The sequence below is a fragment of the Vicia villosa genome, linkage group LG2, assembly GCF_029867415.1.
Source record: "Vicia villosa cultivar HV-30 ecotype Madison, WI linkage group LG2, Vvil1.0, whole genome shotgun sequence".
Taxonomy (NCBI): Eukaryota; Viridiplantae; Streptophyta; class Magnoliopsida; order Fabales; family Fabaceae; genus Vicia; species Vicia villosa.
The window spans coordinates 164,188,377-164,214,471 of NC_081181.1; the positions used below are offsets into that span (position 1 = coordinate 164,188,377).

General features: G+C 31.9%; 3 protein-coding genes across 5 annotated transcripts; all 3 read left to right on the top strand.

Annotated features, from left to right (window-relative positions):
- The first annotated feature begins 325 nt into the window (after positions 1–325).
- On the top strand, positions 326–2,903 carry LOC131652813 (hypersensitive-induced response protein-like protein 2). 2 transcript variants are annotated; one of them, XM_058922792.1, is made up of 5 exons: positions 326–464; positions 1,418–1,615; positions 1,831–1,951; positions 2,121–2,309; positions 2,442–2,903. In XM_058922792.1, the coding sequence occupies exons 2-5, from the start codon at positions 1,427–1,429 to the stop codon at positions 2,801–2,803; spliced, it is 861 nt and encodes a 286-aa protein (XP_058778775.1). In that variant the 5' UTR covers positions 326–464; positions 1,418–1,426; the 3' UTR covers positions 2,804–2,903. The 2 variants fall into 2 exon arrangements, with proteins under 2 accessions (XP_058778775.1, XP_058778776.1); XM_058922793.1 differs by having other exon boundaries at positions 375–464; positions 1,402–1,615.
- An 11,536-nt stretch (positions 2,904–14,439) lies between these two features.
- Positions 14,440–16,304, top strand: LOC131652816 (hypersensitive-induced response protein-like protein 2). The gene is made up of 5 exons (XM_058922796.1): positions 14,440–14,575; positions 14,783–14,980; positions 15,197–15,317; positions 15,487–15,675; positions 15,793–16,304. The coding sequence occupies exons 2-5, from the start codon at positions 14,792–14,794 to the stop codon at positions 16,152–16,154; spliced, it is 861 nt and encodes a 286-aa protein (XP_058778779.1). The 5' UTR covers positions 14,440–14,575; positions 14,783–14,791; the 3' UTR covers positions 16,155–16,304.
- LOC131652814 (hypersensitive-induced response protein-like protein 2) lies at positions 14,451–25,139 on the top strand. Of its 2 annotated transcripts, none has more exons than XM_058922795.1 (5): positions 14,451–14,575; positions 23,606–23,803; positions 24,020–24,140; positions 24,309–24,497; positions 24,615–25,139. In XM_058922795.1, exons 2-5 carry the CDS (start codon positions 23,615–23,617, stop codon positions 24,974–24,976), a joined length of 861 nt encoding a protein of 286 aa, XP_058778778.1. In that variant the 5' UTR covers positions 14,451–14,575; positions 23,606–23,614; the 3' UTR covers positions 24,977–25,139. The 2 variants fall into 2 exon arrangements, with proteins under 2 accessions (XP_058778778.1, XP_058778777.1); XM_058922794.1 differs by lacking the exon at positions 14,451–14,575 and adding an exon at positions 23,060–23,212.
- The last annotated feature ends 956 nt before the right edge of the window (positions 25,140–26,095 follow it).

Consider the following 26,095-nt stretch of genomic DNA (forward strand, 5'->3'; position numbering starts at 1 on the left):
TATGGCAATCTAGTATAAAATAAATTATTTATGAGAAACTACTCGGAAGAAGATATTTTGGAAGAACCGCATATAGTTTGCGAACATTGGCATGAAACGACGTCGTGGTCCTCTTTTTTAAAAATCAAATTAATTATCTCCATATTAGATTATATTAATTGCTATATATTTACATAATTAATATTTTTTTAATCTGTAACCTTTTTTTTCTTCATTTTTTAAAACTAAAATTAAGTTAAACAAAAACAATATTTTGTTATTTCACACGTATATGCACTAAAAAAACCGAAAAGAGTGACATAAAAACAAAAAGATCGTTTTCAATATAACAGCTAGTTTCAAATCAATTGCTTCGTCAAGTGTATATATAAGAAGGATCGCTTCATATTTTTCAAATACAGTACTTCCATTATTTACAACTTTCAATTTTATCTCTCTTATCTCTCTCTTGCTTCAACTACTAGGTGATATTCTCTCTTGATACTATTTCTTTTATTTTTTTATTTTGTTTGTCTGTTCAGAAAATTAAATTACTGATTTCTTGAATTTAGGGTTTTATTTTTTATATTTAAAAGGGTTGTTTTGTTTTCTTGAATTTAGGGTTTTATTTTTTATATTTAAAAGGGTTGTTTTGTTTTTTGTGTTTGATTTCTGGGATCAATTCAAAATTGTTTCTTTTGAATTTTTGTTGCGAGTGTTTTTGGTTTTATTTTGATGTTTTTTATGTTTGTGGTTTCGTGACTCGTAAGGTTTGATTGATAATTCATGTTTTTGTGTTTCTAGATTTTTAGGACTTATGTATCTCTGTGTTTCTCATATGCTTTGTTCTGTGTAGTTCTAAGGATAATAGAGGAAGAGATTCACTAATATGAAAAAAATTGTGTTAGCTTTTTATACCGATGATATTCGGGGTGGACCGATATCCAACACGACACTAAGACATAGACATTGACGATAATTTGAAATAATAAAGTAATTGAACGTAATCAAGTGCATAGGTGTCGAACACCTGCCATATCTTCGACATGAAGTGTTTGGGGCAACATGTATTTTTTGAAGTGTTTGGGGCAACATGTATTTTTTGAAACTGATCTTTTGTTTCTCTTTATTTGCAGCAGAAACTAAAAATTGGAATAGTAAAATTTTGATTCTGTTTTGTAAATAAATTTTTTAGGCTTGAGATTTCTGGTATGCTTTTTAGGACTTTTGATCTTATCTCAAAAGTCTGTTAAGATAAACATATGAAAATTTGCTTTTCATTTATGCAATAAGCACTTATGAAGTCATGAGATGAACTTTTGATATGTTGAATATATATCGAATTAGTGCTTTAATTAAGTTGTTTACCCAAACATGTCTTATATCCATCTCGGTATGAAGTATAATTTAATTCATGAGTAGTGATATTTGATTGCAGGATTGAAAAATGGGTCAATGTTTGGGATGCTACCAGGTGGATCAGTCCAATGTTGCTATAAAGGAGCAATTTGGAAAATTTGTCGATGTCTTGGAACCTGGATGCCATTGTTTGCCTTGGTGTCTCGGTTACCAGATAGCTGGTGGATTATCGCTTCGTGTGCAGCAACTTGATATTAAATGCGAGACAAAAACAAAGGTCCTTTTATTACTCCACCTATCATGCTTTGTGATTAATTTTTGTGTATGGATTTATGCTTCAGGAAATCACTTCTAACAAACCAGTTTTACTTCAAGATTAAGAAGATATCATAATGTTAAATTTGTGCTTTCTGTTGGTGGTTGGATATTTCACATGTGATTTACTATGACATTTTGTGTTAGTATCTGACTGCTATGAACTTGTTTTTTTAGGATAATGTCTTTGTGAATGTGGTTGCATCTGTACAATACCGCGCTGTGGCTGACAAAGCGTCTGATGCCTTTTATAAGCTCACCAACACAAGGGAACAGATCCAATCGTATGTTTTTGATGGTATGTATAGTGGTCTTTTGATTTCATTCCATTATTGACATTAGTATTCTCAAAATAGCACCTATAGCGTATCAGGGTTTTAACAAATTGATACCATCCCACGATACGCGATTTAGTATAAAGTGTTGTTACATGGTTGCTAGGTAATGATATTTTTGCTTTGTTTCAGTTATAAGGGCCACTGTGCCAAAGTTGGAGCTGGATTCCGTCTTTGAGCAGAAGAATGATATAGCAAAGGCTGTCGAAGATGAGCTTGAGAAGGCGATGTCGACCTACGGTTACGAGATAGTCCAGACTCTCATTGTTGATATCGAGCCTGATGTCAATGTCAAGAGAGCAATGAATGAGATCAATGCAGGTAATATATTCTAGTGCCTATGTTTAATAAAGCACTAATATGATACGCGCTTATACTAAAAACGCTAAAATTTTGATTGATCATAACAGTTGCTGTTATATTCTAATCCTTTTTTTGCGATATCAACAACAGCTGCGAGAATGAGGTTGGCTGCAAACGAGAAAGCTGAAGCAGAAAAGATATTACAGATCAAGAAAGCTGAAGGAGAAGCCGAGTCAAAGTACCTATCAGGACTCGGTATAGCTCGTCAACGTCAAGCCATTGTGGACGGACTAAGGGACAGTGTACTCGCATTCTCTGATAATGTACCCGGAACATCGGCTAAAGATGTCATGGACATGGTGCTGGTGACTCAATACTTCGACACCATGAAGGATATTGGAGCGTCATCGAAATCTTCAGCTGTGTTCATACCACATGGTCCCGGTGCTGTCAGAGACGTGGCTATGCAGATTAGGGATGGCCTCCTTCAGGGAAATGCTGCTAATTTATAAGTGATTTTGGAGATACTGTAAATGCTTCATATGTTTGAATTATATTTGCATTATTATTCTTATAATAGAGATTTCTATGACACCTTTTCAGCGGTTATAAGCATAATATTTATTAGAATACTGATTTCACTTTCCACCATCAAATGAATGTTAAAATTGATTTTTTAAATAGTGACTTGGAAGAAGAGATTTATATGGAGCAACTTGAAGACTTTATGGTTCATGCTAAAAAACTAAGGTCTCTAAGTTACTTAATTATATGTATGGTCTTAAACAAACTCTTAAACAATGGCATGATAATTTTGACAGTATAATAATCTTGAATTGTTTTAAAGTGACTGAAAGTACCAGGTACATCTACTGCTGCAAGTCTGAAAAATAAATTTGAACGATAATGTGTCTCCACGGAGATGATTTATTCATATTTAATTCAAACATTTATGTCGTACATAATTTGAAATTGGAGTTGTGTAACAACTTCTATATGAAAGACTTTTAAAAAAAAAAAAAAGTAAGTCTAATCTTTAATATAAAGATCATTAGCTCACAAAGAGATATAATATTCTTTTACAAAAAAAAAAAAGTGTAATCTTTAATATTAAGATTATTAGATCAAAGATATAATACTTTTTTTACTATAAACATGTCTGCACTTCATATGATCTAAGTGTTAAACTCTTAAAAAAAAATTGGATACTATAAGACAATCTAAGCATGCGATGACAGCATCATGTATGCCACTAATTGCCAATACCATAGGATTTTTTAGCAAGTTCACTTGCCAATACCATAGGATTTTTTACCAAGTTCACTAGTAGACCTATTACATTATCAAAAGTTTCACTATGTCTTGAGGGGTTATATTAATGTTGATACTTGAAATACTTTTTAAGATGATTCTAAAACAACCAACAATTACATATTCAAAATATTTGGAGGAATAGTCTCCAAGGAGTCTAAAAATCAAATGTTTCTCGTTCAATATACTATGGAATAAAAACGATAACACTTTCAACCGCAAATGAAGAAGTAAGTTGGTTAAGATACTTGCTAGCAGATATTCTCATATGGAAAAAATCGACGTCAATTGTTTTGATCAACTTCGATAGTACCATGTACTATTGCAAAAATTGATGATTATTAGTACAATAGTAAGAGATGAAAAATCTTTCAAAAGTTCATCATTGTTAGAGAGTTTATTTCTTTTGGAGTTGTTATAGTAGATTATGTCTGCACTTATTAAAAATTAGTTGACATTTTGACAAAAGAATTAACTAGAGAAAGTCTAAAACATAACCAAAAGGATGAGATCATTGCCAATAGATCAATGAGTCATTCATAATGGTAATCCGGACTAAAAGAGTGGATATTAAGATAATTAGCTTTAATGGGTAATAACAAGTTGTGAAGTGATATAAAATGAACATGATTCTTGAAGTGATGTGACGTTGAGGAGATATAAACTTTTAATGAGATCTATACATATGCAGATTGAACTATCGAGATACAAGAATACTCTTGGAAGACCCACAGTTATGAATGTGAAAGTGGCGTTGCTTCCTATGAATTTCATACATATATTTCTAAAGCATTTACTCCCTCCGTCCCAAATTATAAGAGAAAAAAACAAAATCACGTTTATTAAGAAAAGTAAAAACACAATCATTTAATTTATGGTTTTCTTGAAATAAAGTGTTTTGAAAAATGTAAAAAAATTCTAATTGGATGTTGGTTATAGAAATGATGAGAGAGAATGTAAGTTAAATGCAATTTGCATTTAATTTTACCTTGAAAGAAATGAAAGATGATTTCTTCTCTTATATTTTGGGACAAGAAAAATGCATTTTTTTCTCTTATATTTTGGGACGGAGGGAGTATTAAGCAAGGATAAATGTGTGTAGCACATAATTTTGAGAATAGATCCTAAGAAAAAGTTGTATGTCGGTATTATGTAATAAATTGAGTTCAAGATTACACGCAATCTTGTTAAACTTGAATCTTATTCACTGTGTGCTGAGGTTCAAGTATGTCGACACCTTGTTGATGTACTATTTTCAAAAGCGTTTATGTCACTTTTAAAGTTTTTTTAATTTAAGTGGAGAATTGTTGGAACAATATTAAAATATTTAAATTAAATGTGATAAGTACAAATTTGCTCTCGTATTTTAGGATAGTTGAGCACTTTTGGTGTTGCCTGCTTCCCTGTATGTGTATCCGTGTGTATATGGTCAATTCCATATGTATATTGCCATTTATGAAAAAATGTAATGAATAAAAGGTTTGGTTAGTGGATTGTAAAAACTCATCGAGTGTAATATTGGAGAACTTTCACATGTTTTGGAGTGTTTATGTAGTCTCTTTGAGATGTGTCTCAAGTATAGAAGGTATACAATAACTAACACATGTGTGATCTGTTGGGTTAGACTTGAGCTTGTACTAATATTATACTCTTTGTATAAATAAACACCTCTGTCACTTCTATAATCATTAATGTAATACTCCAATTTTATTTAAAAAAATTTAAACTATATCAAAAAATATTTATTATTGTGCTAAATTTTATTGTTATTTTCTCTTATGTTTTCTTTAAAGAATCTTAATAATATCAAGAAATATATATAATTATTTGTTTTGCGTCATCACTACATTTATCATTATTTTTTAATTTTCATCACAAAAATATTTTTTTATAAATTCTATTTATTTTTAATTAGTAGTTTTTAGTAGAGGTGAAAAACGGATCGGTTCTGTTTGAAAAATCGTGTGATGAGAGAGACTCCACCTTCTTTTAGATCCAAAGTCTCAAATTATTGTTAACAAGTCAAGCAATTCCACCTTCTTTTAGATCCAAAGTCTCAATTTTTTTTTGACACATGTGATGAGAACTTTCAAGTCTATGATACAACTCTTTTTCTTTTTCAAACTTGTTACCACTAACGAACCAACATTCTCATAACCATCCTCATTTGAGAAAATCTTGATTTGAACTGAATACGTAGTGCTCCTCCTCTTTAGACAATCCTTCTTGAAGTGAATGCTTTATGAAAAATAAAGCATTTTTACTTTGATTTATCAAACCCTTGAACTTCTACTTAGACCTAGGTTTCTTTCTCTTTTATTTTCCCTTAACGACACTAATCCTTCTTGAAATCTTTCATTATGATTATTTATCTGGTTTTTATAAGAGTGACATCTTTGAAGTGTTCAAAAAATCTAGGTAATTAGTTCAATAAGAGTTAAGTCTTTTCCTCATTATCAAAATTCACCAAAATATTTTGTAAGTCATCAATAATTTTGCAAAATTTAGCCAGTTGCTCTACAATGAATTTATTCTCCTACATTTGAAATAAGTAGATTTGTTGTTTCAAACACAACTTGTGAGTCCACAAATTGGTCATATACAATTATTCAACTTTGATCTACATCTTCATTATGGTCTCCTCCCTTGCAACCTCCCTCAACATTTTATGTCATAAGCACAAGATAATGACATTCTTAGCCTTATCTACCATCTCAGTCTTCTCCACTTGTGTTATCTTTATCAACGTCAATTCTTGCACATTTTTTTTGAATCAATGTTGTTTGCATCTCCACTTTCCACAACTTTAAATTGTATTCTCTAGTAAACTTCTCGATATATCATTTATAATCTATGGTGCTCACTCGTAACATTGGACCCTTTTGATCCACAATGAGCTCCACTTGTTATGTAATCAATTATAAATCAACCACACTAAGAAATATTATGTCCGGAACGAAGAACAAGGATAACAAATCAGTCTCAACCAAAATTAATCTACCAACTAATATTAAAACAAAACTTCTTTGAAATTAAAAATCTCTAAGAATCTCTCTTTGGATCTCTAAATTTAACAACTTCTTCTCAAGAAATATTAGAAAATTTGAAATCTTAAATATATTAATGAATGGATGGAGATAGCATGAAAAGAATTACTAGAAGACTTTTTTTTGTAGATAAGTCCTCCCCTTGTTTAAAAAAGTCTCCGCGGAAATGAGAGATAGAGAAGGAAATATATTGTTGGCATCGATATAGCCAATGGTTTGATGTGTAATGTGCGGCACATCATACCATTACGACGAATCCTCCTCAATCCTAACGTGTGCTTATTACGTAATCTAATTATATACTTTTCCTAGTAGACTTTTCAATTGAATGGCTAGTTTAAAGAAAATATTAGCAAGAATATTGGCGTGGGGCAGCTTAAAGTTTTCAATTATAGGTTTACATTCATGTGAATCTTGCCACATAAGAAAACAAGAATTTCGGATATTCTCGTTAACCAGTAAGCTACTATTAGCAAAATCATTGACCGCACAAGAAATATCATGAATAGATAAAACAACAAAAAATACCAAAGCTAAGGAAATTGAATTAACAATTTTTTGATGTAAAAAAAATTCTATCTAAACCTCAAACGTTAACGACACCCAAACAAAAAACAAGGTTGTATGTTTAAGATTTTTCATACATGTCTTTATTGTGTTGGAAACGTCAAAATTTGAGTCTATTTGTTAAGTTTCTAGTAGTTTGTTTCCTTAATAAATTAAGTTTGTTATTTTTACCTATTTTTTTTAGGAGAATTCATGTTATTAGGACTTGTTAAACGTGGATTTAGTGGAATCGGTGGTTCCTTGGAATTGGTGGTTCCTTTATTTTCTAGGTTATCAGTTACTTACACTTGTATTTAACTGCATTTCAACTCAATAAATCAGTATTCAAATTCAAATTCTGTAATATATTTTTCTTACGTAATTTCTACATTGTGGTACCATAGCTCCCTTATGGGGCCTGAGTTGAAAAAGCCGCAACTTTCATTCTTGCCGCAACAAGAGTTGTTTTAATGGCGTATGAGAATAGCATCTTTGTGCAACCTGCTATTCCACGCTTCGATGGTCATTATGATAATTGGAGTATGTTGATGGAAAATTTCTTTGTGTTTTAACAGAAGCACAAAGAAAGAGGTTAGATGATCAAAGATTAAAGGATTTGAAGGCGAAGAATTATTTGTTTCAAGAAATCGATCGTGTTGTACTAGAGACCATCCTAAAGAAGGACACTGCTAAAGATATATGGGATGCATTGAAGAAGAAGTATCAAGGCATTGCACGGGTAAAACGTGCACAACTCCAAGCTTTTCCAAAGAGTTCGAAATTCTTCACATGAAGGAAGGCGAATCTGTCAATGATTATTTTTCAAGAACACTGTCAATTGCAAACAAGATGCGCATTAACGGAGACAAATTGGAAGAGGTTGCGGTTATTGAGAAAATCCTTCGCTCAATGACACGCAAATTTGATTATGTGGTGTGTTCCATTGAAGAATCGAATGACATCAATAGTCTTTCGATTGATGAATTGCGAAGCTCACTATTAGTTCATGAGCAAAGGATGGTTAGTTATGTCGTGGAGGAGCAAGCCTTGAAAGTCACTGCTCATGAAGGAACCATTTCTTCGGGAAGAGGACGCGGGGGATTTCGAGGAAGAGGCAGAGGTGGAGGACGTCAATTTTACAATCGAGAAGCACAATTTGACAAGGCAAAGGTGGAGTGTTATCATTGTCACAAGCATGTCCATTACCAATATGAATGCCCTGCCAAAGAGAAGGAAACCAAGGTACATTTTTCTGAAACTGGAGAAGAATTGCTCTTGATGGCTTATAGTGACAAGGATAATTTACTAGGTAATACTTGGTATTTAGACTCCGGGTGCAACAACCAAATGTGTGGAAACAAATATTGGTTTTATGATTTGGATGAAAGATTTAGAGAAACGGTGAATCTTGGTAACAACTCTTACATTTCTGTCATGGGAAAAGGGGATATTAAATTCCATGGTAAAAACAATGTTATCCATACAATTTCTAGTGTGTTTTATGTCCCAGATTTGAAAAGTAATCTGATTAGTATGGGACAACTACAAGAAAAAAGTTACATCATCATCATCATCCAACAAAGCAAGTGTCAAATTCATCATCCTGAGAAGGGTCTAATAGCTGAAGCAGAAATGACATCCAATCGTATGTTCCCTCTACATATTCAGCATAGTGTCCAGAAGTGCTTATCCACAAAAGTGCAAGATCCAACATGGTTGTGGCATCTACGTTATGGTCATTTGAGTTTCAAAGGTTTGAAGACCCTATATGAGAAGAACATGGTGGAAGGACTGCCCGATATCAACAATTCCATAGAAATGTGTGAAGATTGTATTATCGGTAAACAACATCGTGATTCTTTCCCACAAGCAAAAGCATGAAGAGCTGGAAAAATTCTACAATTGTTGCATTCTGACATTTGTGGACCAATCAATCCAACCTCGAATGGAAACAAAAGGTACTTCATTACCTTCATTGATGATTATAGTCGATAAATATGGGTTTATTTTTTTACAGGAGAAATCTGAAGCCTTTACTGTTTTTAAAAGCTTTAAGGCTCGAGTTGAAAAAGAATATGGCAAGTGCATTCAGACCCTTCGTACAGATCATGGCGGTGAATTTAACTCACATGACTTTACAAGTTTTTGTGAGTCACATGGAATACGGAGGCAACTTACTGTTGCCTACACACCACAACAAAACAGTGTGGCTGAAAGAAAGAATCGAACGATTATGAACATGGTGCGAAGCATGATGGTGAAAAGGGGTATTCCTAAGACTTTCTGGGCAAAAGCGGTCAATTGGAGTGCTCACATACTCAACCGAAGTCCTACCCTTGCTGTGAAAAACATCACACCTCAAGAAGCTTGGAGCAATGTCAGGCCTTCAGTGGACCACTTTAGAATTTTTGGGTGTACAGTGTATGCCCATGTTCCGAACGAGAAGAGAATAAAGCTTGATGATAAAAGTGTGAAATGTATTTTTATTTGTGTTAGTGAAGAGTCCAAGGCATACAGGTTATATAATCCCATTACCGAGAAAATAATCATAAGTCGAGATGTTCTCTTTGATGAAGAAAATACATGGGATTGGTGCAACACCGAGAAACAACTAACGTTAATTGATAGTGAGGAAGATGGCGAAACAAGTCAGGATTCTGAATCACAATTACAACTTCCTACTCAGTCCCTTAGAGAAATTTCTCCAAATCCTTCATCAAGTGTCTCAATTCCAAATGAAGATCAATCATCTATTTCAAAACCACAACGAAAGAGGAGAAAACCAGCTTGGATGGTAGATTACGTGGGTAGAGATGAATTGTCTGATGAGGATACTACTGCACAACTTGCTTTATTTGCAGGCTCTGATCCTATATTGTTCACAGAAGCAATGAAGGAAGAAAAATGGAAAAAAGCCATGGATGCGGAAATTGAAGCCATAGAGAAGAACAAGACGTGGGAATTAACTGGTCTTCCAAAAGGACAAAAAACCATTGGTGTGAAGTGGGTTTACAAGACAAAGTTGAATGAAAAAGGAGAGATTGACAAGTTTAAAGCAAGGTTGTTTGTCAAAGGATACAAGCAAGAGCATGGGGTTAATTATGAAGAAGTCTTTGCTCCTGTAGCAAGACAAGATACAATTCAATTGGTGGTTTCTTTAGCAGCACAAAATTCATGGCCTATATTTCAACTTGATGTAAAATTCACCTTCCTGAATGGTGAACTACTCGAGCAAGTCTACATTGAGCAGCCTCCTGGTTATGTGGTAAAAGGTAATGAACATAAGGTTTACAAATTGAGGAAGGCCTTATATGGTCTGAAGCAGGCACCTCGAGCCTGGTATAGTTGTATAGTTGACCACTTTGAAAAGACAAGTTTCAACAAATGTCTATATGAGCATAGTCTATTCATCAAGTCAGGTGAAAGAGGTAAAATATTGATAGTTTGCTTATATGTTGATGATCTTATTTTCACGGGTAATGATGAAACAATGTTTACTGACTTTAAGAGTTCTATGATGACTGATTTTGACATGACTGATTTAGGAAAGATGAAATATTTTCTTGGTATATAAGTAGTGCAAACAGGTGCTGGTTTGTTTATTGGGCAAAAGAAATACGCTCAAAATATTTTGGAGAGGTTTCACATGGAGAATTGTAACCCAGCTGGAACTCCAACCGAACCCGGTTTGAAGCTCTCAAGTGATCTTGATGGAGAGAGGGTTGACAGTATTTACTTCAAACAAATTGTTGGAAGCTTAATGTACTTGACAACCACTAGGCCTGATATCATGTATGTTGTGTGTGTGATTAGTAGGTATATGGAAAGACGAACAGAGTTGCATCTTAAAGCTGCAAAAAGGGTGTTCTGTTACTTGTAAGGAACAACAGATTTTGCTATATTCTACCAGAAAAATGGAGAATCTGTTTTGACTGGTTTCACCGATAGCGACTATGCGGGTGATTTGGAGGACAGGCGAAATACATCAGGTCATGTGTTTATGATGGGATCAACAGCTGTATCATGGGCATCAAAGAAGCAACAAGTTGTTACTTTGTCCACAACCAAAGCGGAGTTCATAGCTGCAGCAACTTCAGCATGCCAAGCAATTTGGTTAAGAAGAATTCTTGAGGAGTTACACTTTCATCAAGATAGGCCAACTGTAATTCACTGTGACAATAGTTCAACTATCAAGCTATCTAAAAATCCGATGTTACATGGGAGAAGTAAACACATTGATGTACGGTATCATTTTCTTCGTGATCTTGTTACTGATAGAACTATAGATTTAGTGTATTGTCGAAGTGAAGGCCAAGTGGATGATATCATGACCAAGTCTTTAAAGCTGAAAGCATTTGCAAAGCTACGTTGATTACTTGGAGTTTGTTCAAATTTAGTTTTAAACTGATTAATATATTATATATATGATTAAGTTTAAGGGAGGGTGTTAAGTTTCTAGTAGTTTGTTTCCTTAATAAATTAAGTTTGTTATTTTTACCTATTCTTTAGGAGAATCCATGTTATTAGGACTTGTTAAACGTAGATTTAGTGGAATTAGTGGTTCTTTTATTTTCTAGGTTATCAGTTACTTACACTTATATTTAACTGCATTTTAACTCAATAAATCAGTATTCAAATTCAAATTCTGCAATATTTTTCTTACGTAATTTTAACGCTTGTGTGTGAGTGTCACTTTATGGATATTCCTACAATGTTTCATGTAGCTCACGGCGTGAATTTCTAACACTATATATTTTCGATTGTATGGTATCATCTTTTTCTCATTATATGAATGTATGATGTATCTCAAAATATCATATCCCTGTCTCTCCTCTCACATCAGAGTAACCGGACCACCATTCTATCTAGCCGTGTCCTTTATCGATAATTAATACAATCACCTACTCAAGATGCTACACTAAAAACTAGAGAATTGCTACACTACAAACTAGAGAATTGAGAATCATTACTAATCAATAATTTTTTTTAATTTGGATTTGTAGTACTCCATTAATAGGTGTTATTTTTAAATTAAAATGAGTAAAATATATCTTAAATTATTGGATAAAAATGTTATTACAAATAATGACGGTTTTAAAAAACCAAGGCTCAAAACATGATTTAAGTATATGACAATAAGATAAATAGACAATTTTAAATTCTTGATTAAGCATATAACTTAATATCTTATCCTTCTTAATAATAATTTGCTAATAGATCACAAGAAATATCCAATCTGACACAGATTCTTCAGCCCAAAAATTGCGAGGACATTCTGGAATCACGGCTCGATAGACTGCACGAGAGAGACAATCATTCGGCCGTGGTTGTAGAACTTGGGATCCCTATCCTAAAATTATAAATAATTTATCAGAAACTAAGGACAAAAAAAAGTAATAAGTCTAAGAAATTTTACCTCTCTATCCCAAATATGTCAGGCTGAATGATCGGCATACCCTATCAACAGGGATAAATCGGAAGGACCCCCTGGGTAGACGATAGGCTTCTCAGCTGCATCATCCTCCTCGTGCAGCTTAGGAGGTAGCACTAGAGATCCAACATCCCTCTCCAAAAGCAGCACAAGAGTAGAAGAAGTGTCTTGACGGCTTCTGCGGGCGTTGGGTGTATGTGAAGAACCCTCACCATCATTCCGAGGCCTTTGGGATGGAGTAGTATATGTGGAAGGCCCCTCTGTTGGAACGGATGTAACAAGTACATCTGTTGCAACTGATGTATCAAGTACATCTGTTGGAACGGCGGATCCATCCGTCACCTGTGACAACATCTCCTTCCATGCACGTCGCACAGAGACATGTTGTGTAGTCCTCCCAGATATAATGTGGTCTGGATGGTCGGTCATAATGTATGCATTATATTACAAATAAAATTGAGTTAGATACAATTTAGTTATCAAAAAGAAAAGGAAAAAAACAAATTTACTTCAGTAGATGCAAATACGAAACTCTTCCGTAGATGTATATATCGAACAAGCTAACATTTCAAAAAGTTGGGTTTGTTTCGTAGATGCATCTACGGAACTACCTAACATTTTATTTGTTTCGTAGATGCATCTACGAAACATTCTGCAACTCCAAAGATGCAACAATGGCGTCTGTCACTGTTCCAAGGGCTTAAAAACCCTATTTTTGTAGCTTAATCGTTCGTTTTACACATCCTAAAATACCTACATTGTCTCTAAACTACATTTCAAAAATTATTCAATCATTTTTACACCTTAAAATTGAATTCTAATTCTATTACAGGAAAATTTGAAAATAACTCGAAAACTTATCGATTAAATGGAGTTTTGAAGATGTTGGAATGTGTTGATCGTTGATGTTAATGTCCAATGCCGTACTCGAGAGGAAAAATACAATTTTGGTGGATTTTGATTTTTGAGGTTAAGAGAGATTGAGAGTTTGAGAATATGAAAAAGTAAAGAATGAGGTAAGAGAAAAATTTGGTGCGAATATAACATCAAATGCTTCCGTTGATGCATATAAGGAAGTCTTCTGTAGATACACCTACGAAACAAAACAACTTTGAAACAAAAAAAAATGTGTTTCTGGAGATACATCTACGGAAGCAAGAGCATTTTTTTGCAACGCGCATGGTGCATGAGAGACCCAAAACGTGGGATTTGAGATTATATATATATATATATATATATATATATATATATATATATATATATATATATATATATATATATATATATATATATATATATATATATATATATATATATGAACATCATAATTATCTTTTAAAACTTCTAATATAATGGAATTATTAGTTTATATGTCATTAATTTTTTTATTTTTATTTTAAATATACACTATCATATAGATAAATAAGATAAAACCCTGTCACTAAACCAAAAAAAAAAAAGATTTCAACACAGTATTATTATTAGAAGTGTTTCACAAGTATAGTGAGACACATGCCTACAATCTTTAAAATGACAATCCATTAATATGGCAACGAAGATATTTTGGAAGAAACGCGTTTCATTTGCGAACCTTGGCATGAAACGACGTCGTGGTCCTCTTTTATAAAATTCAAATTAATTATCTCCATATTAGATTATATTAATTGCTACATATTTACATAATTAATATTTTTTTAATCTGTAACTTTTTTTTCTTCATTTTTTATAACTAAAATTAAGTTAAACAAAAAACAATATTTTGTTATTTCACACGTATATGCACTAAAAAAAACCGAACAGAGTGACATAAAAACAAAAAGATCATTTTCAATATAACAGCTAGATTCAAAAAGTGTATATATAAGAAGGATCGCTTCATATTTTGCAAAAACAGTACTTCCATTATTTACAACTTTCAAGTTTTATCTCTCTCTAGCTTCAACTACAAGGTGAAATTCTCTCTGATACTATTTTTTATTTTTTAATTTGTTGTCTGTTCAGAAAATTGAATTACTGATTTTCTTGAATTTAGGGTTTTAGATATGATGAATATATATTGAATAAGTGCTTTAATTAAGTTGTTTACCCAAACATGTCTTATATCTACCTCTATGTGAAGTATAATTTAATTGATTAGTAGTGATATTCCCTTGCAGGATTGAAAAATGGGTCAATATTTGGGATGTTACCAAGTGGACCAGTCCAATGTTGCTATAAGGGAGCAATTTGGAAAATTTGTGGATGTCTTGGAACCTGGATGCCATTGTTTGCCTTGGTGTCTCGGTTACCAGATAGCTGGTGGATTATCGCTTCGTGTGCAACAACTTGATATTAAATGCGAGACAAAAACAAAGGTCCTTTTATTACTCCACCTATCATGCTTCGTGATTAATTTTCTTGTATGGATTTATGCTTCAGGAAATCACTTCTTAACAAACCATTTTTACTTCAAGATTAAAAAAACATCATAATGTTAAATTTGTGCTTTCTGTTGGTGGTTGGATATTTCAAATGTGATTTACTATGACATTTTGTGTTAGTATCTGATTGTTATGAACTTGTTTTTTTAGGATAATGTCTTTGTGAATGTGGTTGCGTCTGTACAATACCGTGCTGTGGCTGACAAAGCGTCTGATGCCTATTATAAGCTCACCAACACAAGGGAACAAATCCAATCGTATGTTTTTGATGGTATGTATAGTGGTCTTTTGATTTTATTCCATTATTGACATTAGTATTCTCAAATTAGCGCATACAGCGAAGCAGGGTTTTAACAAATTGCTACCCTCCCACGATACGCAATTTAGTACAAAGTGTTGTTAAATGGTTGCTAGATTATTATATTTCTGCTTTGTTTCAGTTATAAGGGCCACTGTGCCAAAGTTGGAGTTGGATGCCGTCTTTGAGCAGAAGAATGATATAGCAAAGGCTGTCGAAGATGAGCTTGAGAAGGCGATGTCAACCTACGGTTACGAGATAGTCCAGACTCTCATTGTTGATATCGAGCCTGATGTGAATGTCAAGAGAGCAATGAATGAGATCAATGCAGGTAATATATTCTAGTGCATTTGTTTGATAAAGGGCTTATACTATAAATGCTAAAATTTTGGTTGATCATAGCAGTTGCTGTTATATTCTAATCCTTTTTTTGCAATATCATCAACAGCTGCGAGAATGAGGTTGGCGGCAAACGAGAAAGCTGAAGCTGAAAAAATATTGCAGATCAAGAAAGCTGAAGGAGAAGCCGAGTCCAAGTACCTATCAGGACTCGGTATAGCTCGCCAACGTCAAGCCATTGTGGACGGACTAAGGGACAGTGTACTCGCATTCTCTGATAATGTACCCGGAACATCGGCTAAAGATGTCATGGACATGGTGCTTGTGACTCAATACTTCGATACCATGAAGGATATTGGAGCGTCATCGAAATCTTCAGCTGTGTTTATACCACATGGTCCCGGTGCTGTCAGAGACATTGCTGTGCAGATTAGGGATGGCCTCCTTCAGGGAAATGCTGCCAATTTATAAGTGCTTTTTGAAATACTGTAAATGCTTCATATGTTTGAATTATATTTGCATTATTATTCTTATATTGAAAAGGAGGGAATATAGATTTCTATGACACCTTTTCAGCGGTTATAAGCATGATATTTATTAGAATACTCATTTCACTTTCCACTGTTTATTACTTAGAGGTACATCAAATGAATATATCAGGTCACAGAGATATAAAGCACTTATATGATAAGCACTTATATAAATCCAAGCGCTTATAAGTCTAATATTAATATTTAATATTTAATATCTAATATTGAATAAAGCACTTATATGACAACTTCTATATGAAAGACTTCAATAAAAAGTAAGTCTAATATTTAATATTAAGATTATTAGGTCACAAAGAGATATAATTTTTTTTTTAAAAGTGTTATCTTTAATATTAAGATTATTAGGTCACAAAGAGATATAACATGTTTGCACTTCATATGATGTAAGTGTTAAACTCTTAACAAAAATTGATAGTATAAGACAATCTAAACATGCGTGTATCATTGACAGCATGATGTATGCCGCAAATTGTCAGCAAGTTCACTAGTAGACCTGGTATAGAGAATTGGAATAATGAGGTAACTAAAAAAGAACCATAAAACATAGATTACATTATCAAAAGTCTTATTATGTCCTTGATGGGTTACATTAGTGTTGATTATTGAAATATTTTGTCGGTTGATTCTAAAGCAACCAACGGTTACATATTCAAAATACTTGGAGGAGTAATCTCTAGGGAGTTTAAGAAACAACCGATTCTCGTTTAATACTCTATGGAATAAAAACGATAGCACTTTCAACCATAGGTGAAGAAGCAAGTTGGTTAAAATACTTGCTAGCAGATATTCTCATATGAGAAAAATCGATGTCAATTGTTTAGATCAACTAAGGTAGTACCATGACTATTGCAAAAATTGATGATTATTAGTACAATCGTAAGAGATAAAAAATCTTTCAAAAGTTCATCATTGTTATAAAGTTTATTTCTCTTAGAGTTGTTATAGTAGAATATGTCTGTACTGATTAAAAATTAGTTGACCTTTTGACAATAGGATTAACTAGAGTGGATATTAGGATAATTAGCTTTAATGGATATTAACAAGTAATGAAGTGATATAAAATGAACATGATTTTTGAAGTGATGAGAGGTTGAGGTGATATAAACTTTTAATGAGATCTATACATATCCAGATTGAAATATCGAGTTACAAGAATACTCTTGGTAGACCCGTATTTATGAATGTGAAAGTGGGGTTGCTTCCTATGAAATCTCATACATATATTTCTAAAGCATCTATAAAGCAAGGATAAATGTATGTAGCACAGACTTTTGAGTTCAAGATCACACACAGTCTTGTTAAACTTGAATCATATTCACTGTGTGCTGAGGTTCAAGTATGTCGACATATCGTTGATGTACTATTTTTAAAAGTGTTTATGCCACTTTTGAAGTTCTTTTTTAAATTCAAGTAGAGGATTGTCAAAAAAGTGGAGGATTGTTAGAACAATGTTGAAATATTTGTATTAAATGTGATAAGTACAAATTTGCTCTCGTGTTTTAGGATAGTTGAACAGTTTTGGTGTTGTTTGCTTTCCTGTGTATGTATGTGTGTGCATATGCTCAATTCTCTACGTATATTGTCATTTATAAAAAAAATATAATAAATAAAAGGTTTGGATAGTGGATTGTAAAAACTCATCGAGTCTAGTATTGGAGAACTTTCACATGTTTGGAGTGTTTATATATAGTCTCTCAAAGGATATAGAAGGTATACAATAACTAACACATGTGTGATGTGTTGGGTCAGACTTATTAATATTATGTTCTTTGTATAAATAAACACCTCAGTCACTTTTATAATCATTCATGTAATACCCCAATTTTATTTAAAAAATTGAAACTATATCAAAAAATATTTTTTATTGTGCTAAATTTTATTGTTTTTTTCTATTATATTTTCTTTAAGGAATCTTAATAATATAAAGAAATATATATAATTATTTATTTTGAGTTATCACTATATTTATCATTATTTTTTAATTTTCATCACAAACTATTTTTTTATAAATTATATTTATTTTCGTTTCCACCCATGTTTTCAAACCTAAAGAAGATGAAGATCGAAACAACTGGGAACGAAAAAGGTGAAGATCAAAGAAGCTAGGAACGGAGAAGATGAAGAACTAAGAAGCTTGGAAAGAAGATGACAAAAGAGGTTGTAGTTTGTATACTTCAATCAATAAGTAAGTGAAAACGATTTTGCAATTAGAACCCTAGCTTTTGCAGGTAGAATAAAATTGGATGAAAATGAAAACAAAGCAATCCACGTAGAATAATAAATGAATGCCACTTCAGATTAAAATGGAATGTGGATTGAAATAGTGAGTCCATGGGTCATAAACAGGGAATCTTCATATTATATGGGGGGAATTAATTTTTTTTAAAGTGGGTAAACCGAAACTCGCTTACATTATAAGAGGTGGTGAATATTTAACCCTATAATAAATACAGTCATTTTAGGATTTACATTGAGGGGTATGAAAATTTCGCACATACAAAAAGTGCAATGTCAGTAACTAATACACATTTGTTCCATTGGGTCAAACTTGTGCTTGTGTTAAAATTATACTTTGGTATAAATAAGAGCTTCAGTCACTTCTCTAATCACATCCAAAACTTTTGAGTTTTTTCCTCTTCGCTCTCTTTTTTACTCTTGGAGTTTACTGAACTCATTTTTTCCTTTCTACTCGTTGAGCTTTTCAAGTATCTCATTTGTTTTCTTTGAAAAAATATATACGAAGATTAAAAAATTTATCCTCGTCCGAGAAATTCCAGAATGCTCTACATTCCATATTTCATTGATGTAATTAAAGAATGGTACAATACACTAAGATACCGAACAATATGTATATGGATTGTTTTTGTCTTGAAGATTTGTGGCTGATAATTTGCTTACACATTTTCGGACATATCACAAAACGTTTTATGGAGAGCGACACGATAAGCAATTCAACCAATAATATCATTGATAGCTAAACTATTACGAAATTATTTTAATTTGAAAAAAAAAATCTATTGACCAAGCATATGAGTTCAAAGGAGTAACCTAATTTGCTAGAGTTGAGACTTGGAGACCTCTTTCACACAACTTTAATAATATATCGCAAATTCACAAATGAATAATTTACAGGGCCGGCCCTGGACCCGGACAAGCAGGCCCACAACACAGGACCTCAAAATCACGGGGACCTCAATTTTGGTGTTAAGAAATTATAATACTGAAATCATAAAAATATATTTTTACTGAAACCATTAACTAGTTGTTGCTTCTGGCCCATGGCCAGCGGTTTAGACACTATTTTGGGAGCTTAGTGTCAGTGGTTTGAAACTTATTGGCTTCCTAATTTTAAATTATTAGTTTTTCACATGAGCACTTCATTCTTTCTTTTATTTACTTTCCTTTCATATAAAATAACAATAAATATTATTAAACATACCCATTATTATGTGACTTTTAATTTACTCAACATCCATGTTTTACTATTATTCTAATTAATTATTAATGAATATTTATTAAATTTATAAAAAATAATACTTCTTACAATTTAAAAATAATACACTAATTGATATTTTTAACTATATGATTTTTTAAAATTTATTTATTACTTAGAGTAATGTCATTAATTATTAATTCTTATAAATGTTGTGTTTGCCGAAATGATTTTTTTTTTTAAATTGAAGTTAATAAAATTTAATTTTAATATCAACTATATTACAACAAAAATTAAATAAATTTATTTTATTATTAATTAAATTTTTTATTAATTAAATAAAATTGATTATAACAAGTTGATAAATAATTTTGTTCTCTAAAGTAAAATTTTAATTAAGAGTATAATTATTGATAAAGAAAATTTTTATTTTAGAATTTGTTTTAGGCCTCAATATGTGATGGACCGGGCTATAAGTAATTACATAAGTTAACACTCCATTTTTTTCACATCTCTCTCAAACTAGCTACATTCATTTGATATTTTTTTTTTCATTTTAGAGGTGAGTAAAACGTAAATTTTTTGTTAGGGGTCTATTTATTTATTTGTTCTGGACCTCTAAAAAGTCGAGACCGGCCCTGCTAAGATACCGAACAATATGTATAAGGATTGTTTTTGTTTTGAAGATTTGTGGCTGATAATTTGCTTACAAATTTTCGGACATATCACAAAACGTTTTATAGAGAGCGACACGATAAGAAATTCAACCAATAATCTCATTGATAGCTAAACTATTACAAAATTATTTTAATTTGAAAAAAAAAACTATTGACCAAGCATATGAGTTCAAAGGAGTAACCTAATTGGCTAGAGTTGAGACTTGGAGACCTCTTTCACACAACTTTAATAAATGTGATAATCTTATTTTTTTTATTGAGTTAATTTGATAATCTTATTTTTATATTAAATAAATACATTAATTCTTTTTTTTAATGATCATAATTTTTTTCTTTAAGGATGAATAAATAATATATCACAAATTCACAAATGAATAATTTACAGCTTACCCCACTCTGCAATTAGGTACAGAACAAAAGTAAGAGTTAATCTAAAGAGAAAAATGAAGAAAAAATTAACAAAATCTTACCCCTAAATTTCGACATTTCCAAAATTTTCTGTTAGTATTTTCAATGGTGTTTGAGAGCCAAATCTTTATTGGTTCATTACATCCACATCCGGGTAAATTCGGTCTACTTAAGTTACTAATTGATAAATTTTTTGCTTCCACCCATGTTTTCAATCCCGAAGAAGAAGAAGATAAAAAAACTGGGAACGGAAAAGATGAAGATCAACGAAGTTAAGAACGGGGAAGATGAAGAACTAAGAAGCTTGGAACGGAGGTGACGAAGGAGGTTGTAGTTCGTATACCTCAACCAATAAGAAACTCAAAATAATTTTGCAATTGGAACCCTAACTTTTGTGCATGTAAAATAATATTGGATGAAAATAAAAATAAAAAAGCCATGTAGAATAATAACGGAATGCCACGTCGGATTAAATTGGAAATATGGATTGAAATAGTGAATTTAAGGGGCCATAGACAGAGAATCTTCCTATTATAATGAAGAAATCAAAAACTTTTTTTTTTACAGGGGAGTAAATCGAAACTAACTTATAAATTTAGTATTTTGTTATGTTTTAATTATTACATTGTTATGGCAAAAAAGTTTTAATAAAATATAGAATTATTTATTGAGCTATATAGCAGTTTTAAAAATTAAAAAAAAAAAAATACTTTTTTAAAAGCTTTAAAATAAAATAGCTTTCAAGTAGGTTAACAGATAAGATCAGATTTTCTAAGTTGCAGGTCAAACTTCTTATAAATTTTTTATTTTTACAAATTGTCAAACTCAAACTTTAATTTTTCTTAATAGATATAATTAATTTTAAACAAAGTTTAACATTACCTAATTTAGTCTCATTCCTATCTATCTACAAAGTTTAACATTATCTAATTTAGTCTCATTCCTATCTATCTCGGATATGAATCCAAAATAGGCATGACAACAAAATCCGTATTTGCAGATATCCATCAAACCTGCCCCAAAATTAACGGAGAAAATCCAATTTATTGGGTTTGAGTTTAGGTTTGGGTTTGGGTTTTCTCCATTACAAAATATGGAGACGGAATGGATAATGGGGACATTAGTACTCATCCCAAATCCGCCTCTGGATCCGCTACGAGTATTTCATGATGTATATTATTATTATTATTATTATTATTATTATTATTATCATGAGTTTAGGTTTTAGGTTTGGGTTTTCTCCATTACAAAATATGGAGACGGAATGGATAATGGGGACATTAGTACTCATCCCAAATCCGCCTCTGGATCCGCTACGAGTATTTCATGATGTATGTTATTATTATTTTTTATTATTATTATTATTATTATTATTATTATTATTATTATTTTTGATAATTTAGAATATTAAATAAGTTGTCAATGTTTTGATATTTTGATTTATATTTATCATTTAAAATATTTTAAATGTATGTATGAAATTATTTTATTTTATTATTTATAATGTAATTTTATTTTGAAAAAAATAAGTATTTTTACTAAAAAAATTGATTTCAGTAACTGGATGGTGGCGGAGCGGGGATACTCGGATCCGTCTGAATCGGATTTGAATTTTAATTCTCCATCTTTGTTTGAGTTTGAGGAGAAAAACATAAATTTTTTGAGGACTCAGATTTGGATTTGGGAGAGGTAGTACCTGTCCCCCGACCCACCCCGTCGCCGTCTCTGATCCAAAAGTTATAATATGTGAAGGTATACATTTATAACATTAAGGATAAGCTTATCATTTATAAATGAACATCATAATTATCTCTTAAAATTTCTAATGTAATGAAATTATTAGTTTACATGTCATTAATTATTTTTTTAATTTTAAATATACACTATCATATGGGTAAATATGATAAAAACCTCACACTAAACCAAAAAAAAAAAAAAATTCAACACAGTATTATTAGAAGTGTTTCACAAGTATAGTGAGACACATGCCTACAATCTTTAAAATGACAATCCATTAATATGGCAATCTAGTATATAAAGTAAATTATTTATGAGAAACTACTCGGAAGAAGATATTTTGGAAGAAACGCGTTTAGTTTGCGAATCTTGGCATGAAACGACGTCGTGGTCCTCTTTTAAAAAAATTAATTGCTATTTCATATTTACATAATTAATAAATTTTTTAATCTGTAATATTTTTTTTCATATTTTTAAAACTAAAATTAAGTTAAACAAAAAACAATATTCTGTTATTTCACACGTATATATGCACTAAAAAAAACCGAACAGAGTGACATAAAAACAAAAAGATCGTTTTCAATATAACAGCTAGTTTCAAATCAATTGCTTCGTCAAGTGTATATATAAGAAGGATCGCTTCATATTTTTCAAATACAGTACTTCCATTATTTACAACTTTCAATTTTATCTCTCTTATCTCTCTCTTGCTTCAACTACTAGGTGATATTCTCTCTTGATACTATTTCTTTTATTTTTTTATTTTGTTTGTCTGTTCAGAAAATTAAATTACTGATTTCTTGAATTTAGGGTTTTTTTTTAATATTTAAATGGGTTGTTTTGTTTTTCTGTTTGATTTCTGGGATCAACTCAAAGTTGCAATTTGTTCAATTTGTTTGATTGGAAAAGTAAAATTTTGATTCAGTTTTGTAAATAAATTTCTTAGGCTTGTCATTTGTGCAATAAGCACTTATAAAGTTATGAGATGAGCTTTTGATATGATGAATATATATTGAATAAGTGCTTTAATTAAGTTGTTTACCCAAACATGTCTTATATCTATCTATCTCTATGTGAAGTATAATTTAATTGATGAGTAGTGATATTCATTTGCAGGATTGAAAAATGGGTCAATGTTTGGGATGTTACCAAGTGGACCAGTCCAATGTTGCTATAAAGGAGCAATTTGGAAAATTTGTCGATGTCTTGGAACCTGGATGCCATTGTTTGCCTTGGTGTCTCGGTTACCAGATAGCTGGTGGATTATCGCTTCGTGTGCAGCAACTTGATATTAAATGCGAGACAAAAACAAAGGTCCTTTTATTACTCCACCTATCATGCTTCGTGATTAATTTTCTTGTATGGATTTATGCTTCAGGAAATCACTTCTTAACAAACCATTTTTACTTCAAGATTAATAAAACATCATAATGTCAAATTTGTGCTTTCTGTTGGTGGTTGGATATTTCGAATGTGATTTACTATGACATTTTGTGTTAGTATCTGACTGTTATGAACTTGTTTTTTTAGGATAATGTCTTTGTGAATGTGGTTGCATCTGTACAATACCGCGCTGTGGCTGACAAAGCGTCTGATGCCTATTATAAGCTCACCAACACAAGGGAACAGATCCAATCGTATGTTTTTGATGGTATGTATAGTGTTTTTTGATTTCATTCCATTATTGACATTAGTATTCTCAAAATAGCGCATACAGCGAAGCAGGGTTTTAACAAATTGCTACGGTCCCATGATACGCAATTTAGTACAAAGTGTTGTTAAATGGTTGCTAGATTATGATATTTCTGCTTTGTTTCAGTTATAAGGGCCACTGTGCCAAAGTTGGAGTTGGATGCCGTCTTTGAGCAGAAGAATGATATAGCAAAGGCTGTCGAAGATGAGCTTGAGAAGGCGATGTCAACCTACGGTTACGAGATAGTCCAGACTCTCATTGTTGATATCGAGCCTGATGTCAATGTCAAGAGAGCAATGAATGAGATCAATGCAGGTAATATATTCTAGTGCATTTGTTTGATAAAGGGCTTATACTATAAATGCTAAAATTTTGGTTGATCATAGCAGTTGCTGGTATATTCTAATCCTTTTTTTGCGATATCATCAACAGCTGCGAGAATGAGGTTGGCTGCAAACGAAAAAGCTGAAGCTGAAAAAATATTGCAGATCAAGAAAGCTGAAGGTGAAGCCGAGTCCAAGTACCTATCAGGACTCGGCATAGCTCGCCAACGTCAAGCCATTGTGGACGGACTAAGGGACAGTGTACTCGCATTCTCTGATAATGTACCCGGAACATCGGCTAAAGATGTCATGGACATGGTGCTGGTGACTCAATACTTCGACACCATGAAGGATATTGGAGCGTCATCGAAATCTTCAGCTGTGTTTATACCACATGGTCCCGGTGCTGTCAGAGACGTTGCTATGCAGATTAGGGATGGCCTCCTTCAGGGAAATGCTGCAAATTTATAAGTGCTTTTTGGGATACTGTAAATGCTTCTTATGTTTGAATTATTATTTGATTTATAAGGATAACATTTATTAGAATACTGATTTCACTTACCACTATTTATTACTTAGAGGTACATCAAATGAATGTAGTTCTTCAAATGAATGTTAAAATTGATTTTCTAAATAGTGACTTGGAAGAAGAGATTGATATGTAGCAACTTGAAGACTTTATGGTTCATGCTAAAAAACTAAGGTTTCTAAGTTACTTAATTATATGTATGGTCTTAAACAAACTCTTAAACAATGGCATGATAATTTTGATAATATAATAATCTTGAATTGTTTTAAAGTGAATGAAAGTACCAGGTACATTTAGTGCAAGTCTGAAAAAGGAATTTGAACTATAGTGTATCTCTACAAGAGATGATTTGTTCATATTTAGCTCAAACATTCATGTCGTAAATAGTTTGTAATCGTAGTTGTGTGACAACTTTTATATGAAAGACTTCAAAAAATAAAGTAAGTCTAATATTTAATATTAAGATTATTAGGTCACAACGAGATATAATTTTTTAAGATTAGGTCGCAAAGTGATATAATATTTTTTTTACTAAAAACATGTCTGCATTTCATATGATCTAAGTGTTAAACTCTTAAAAAAAATCGATAGTATAAGACAATCTAAACATGATCTAAGTGTTAAGCTCTTAAAAATTTTTGATAGGATAAGTGTTAAGCTCTTAAATTTTTTTGATAGTATAAGACAATCTAAACATGCGTGTATCATTGACAGTATGATGCATGCCCCTAATTGCTAATACCATAAGATTTTTGAGCAAGTTCACTAGTAGACCTAGTATAGAGAATTGGAATGCCATTGGGATAATGTGGTAACTAAAAAAGAACCATAAAACATAGATTACATTATCAAAAGTCTCATTATGTCCTTGAGGGGATATTAATGTTGATACTTGAAATACTTTGTCGGATTATTTTAAAGCAACCAACGGTTACATATTCGAATTACTTGGAGGAGTAATCTTTAGGGAGTTTAAGAAAAAAACGATTCTCGTTTAATACATTGTGGAATAAAAACGATAGCACTTTCAACCACAAGTGAAGAAGTAAGTTGGTTAAAAT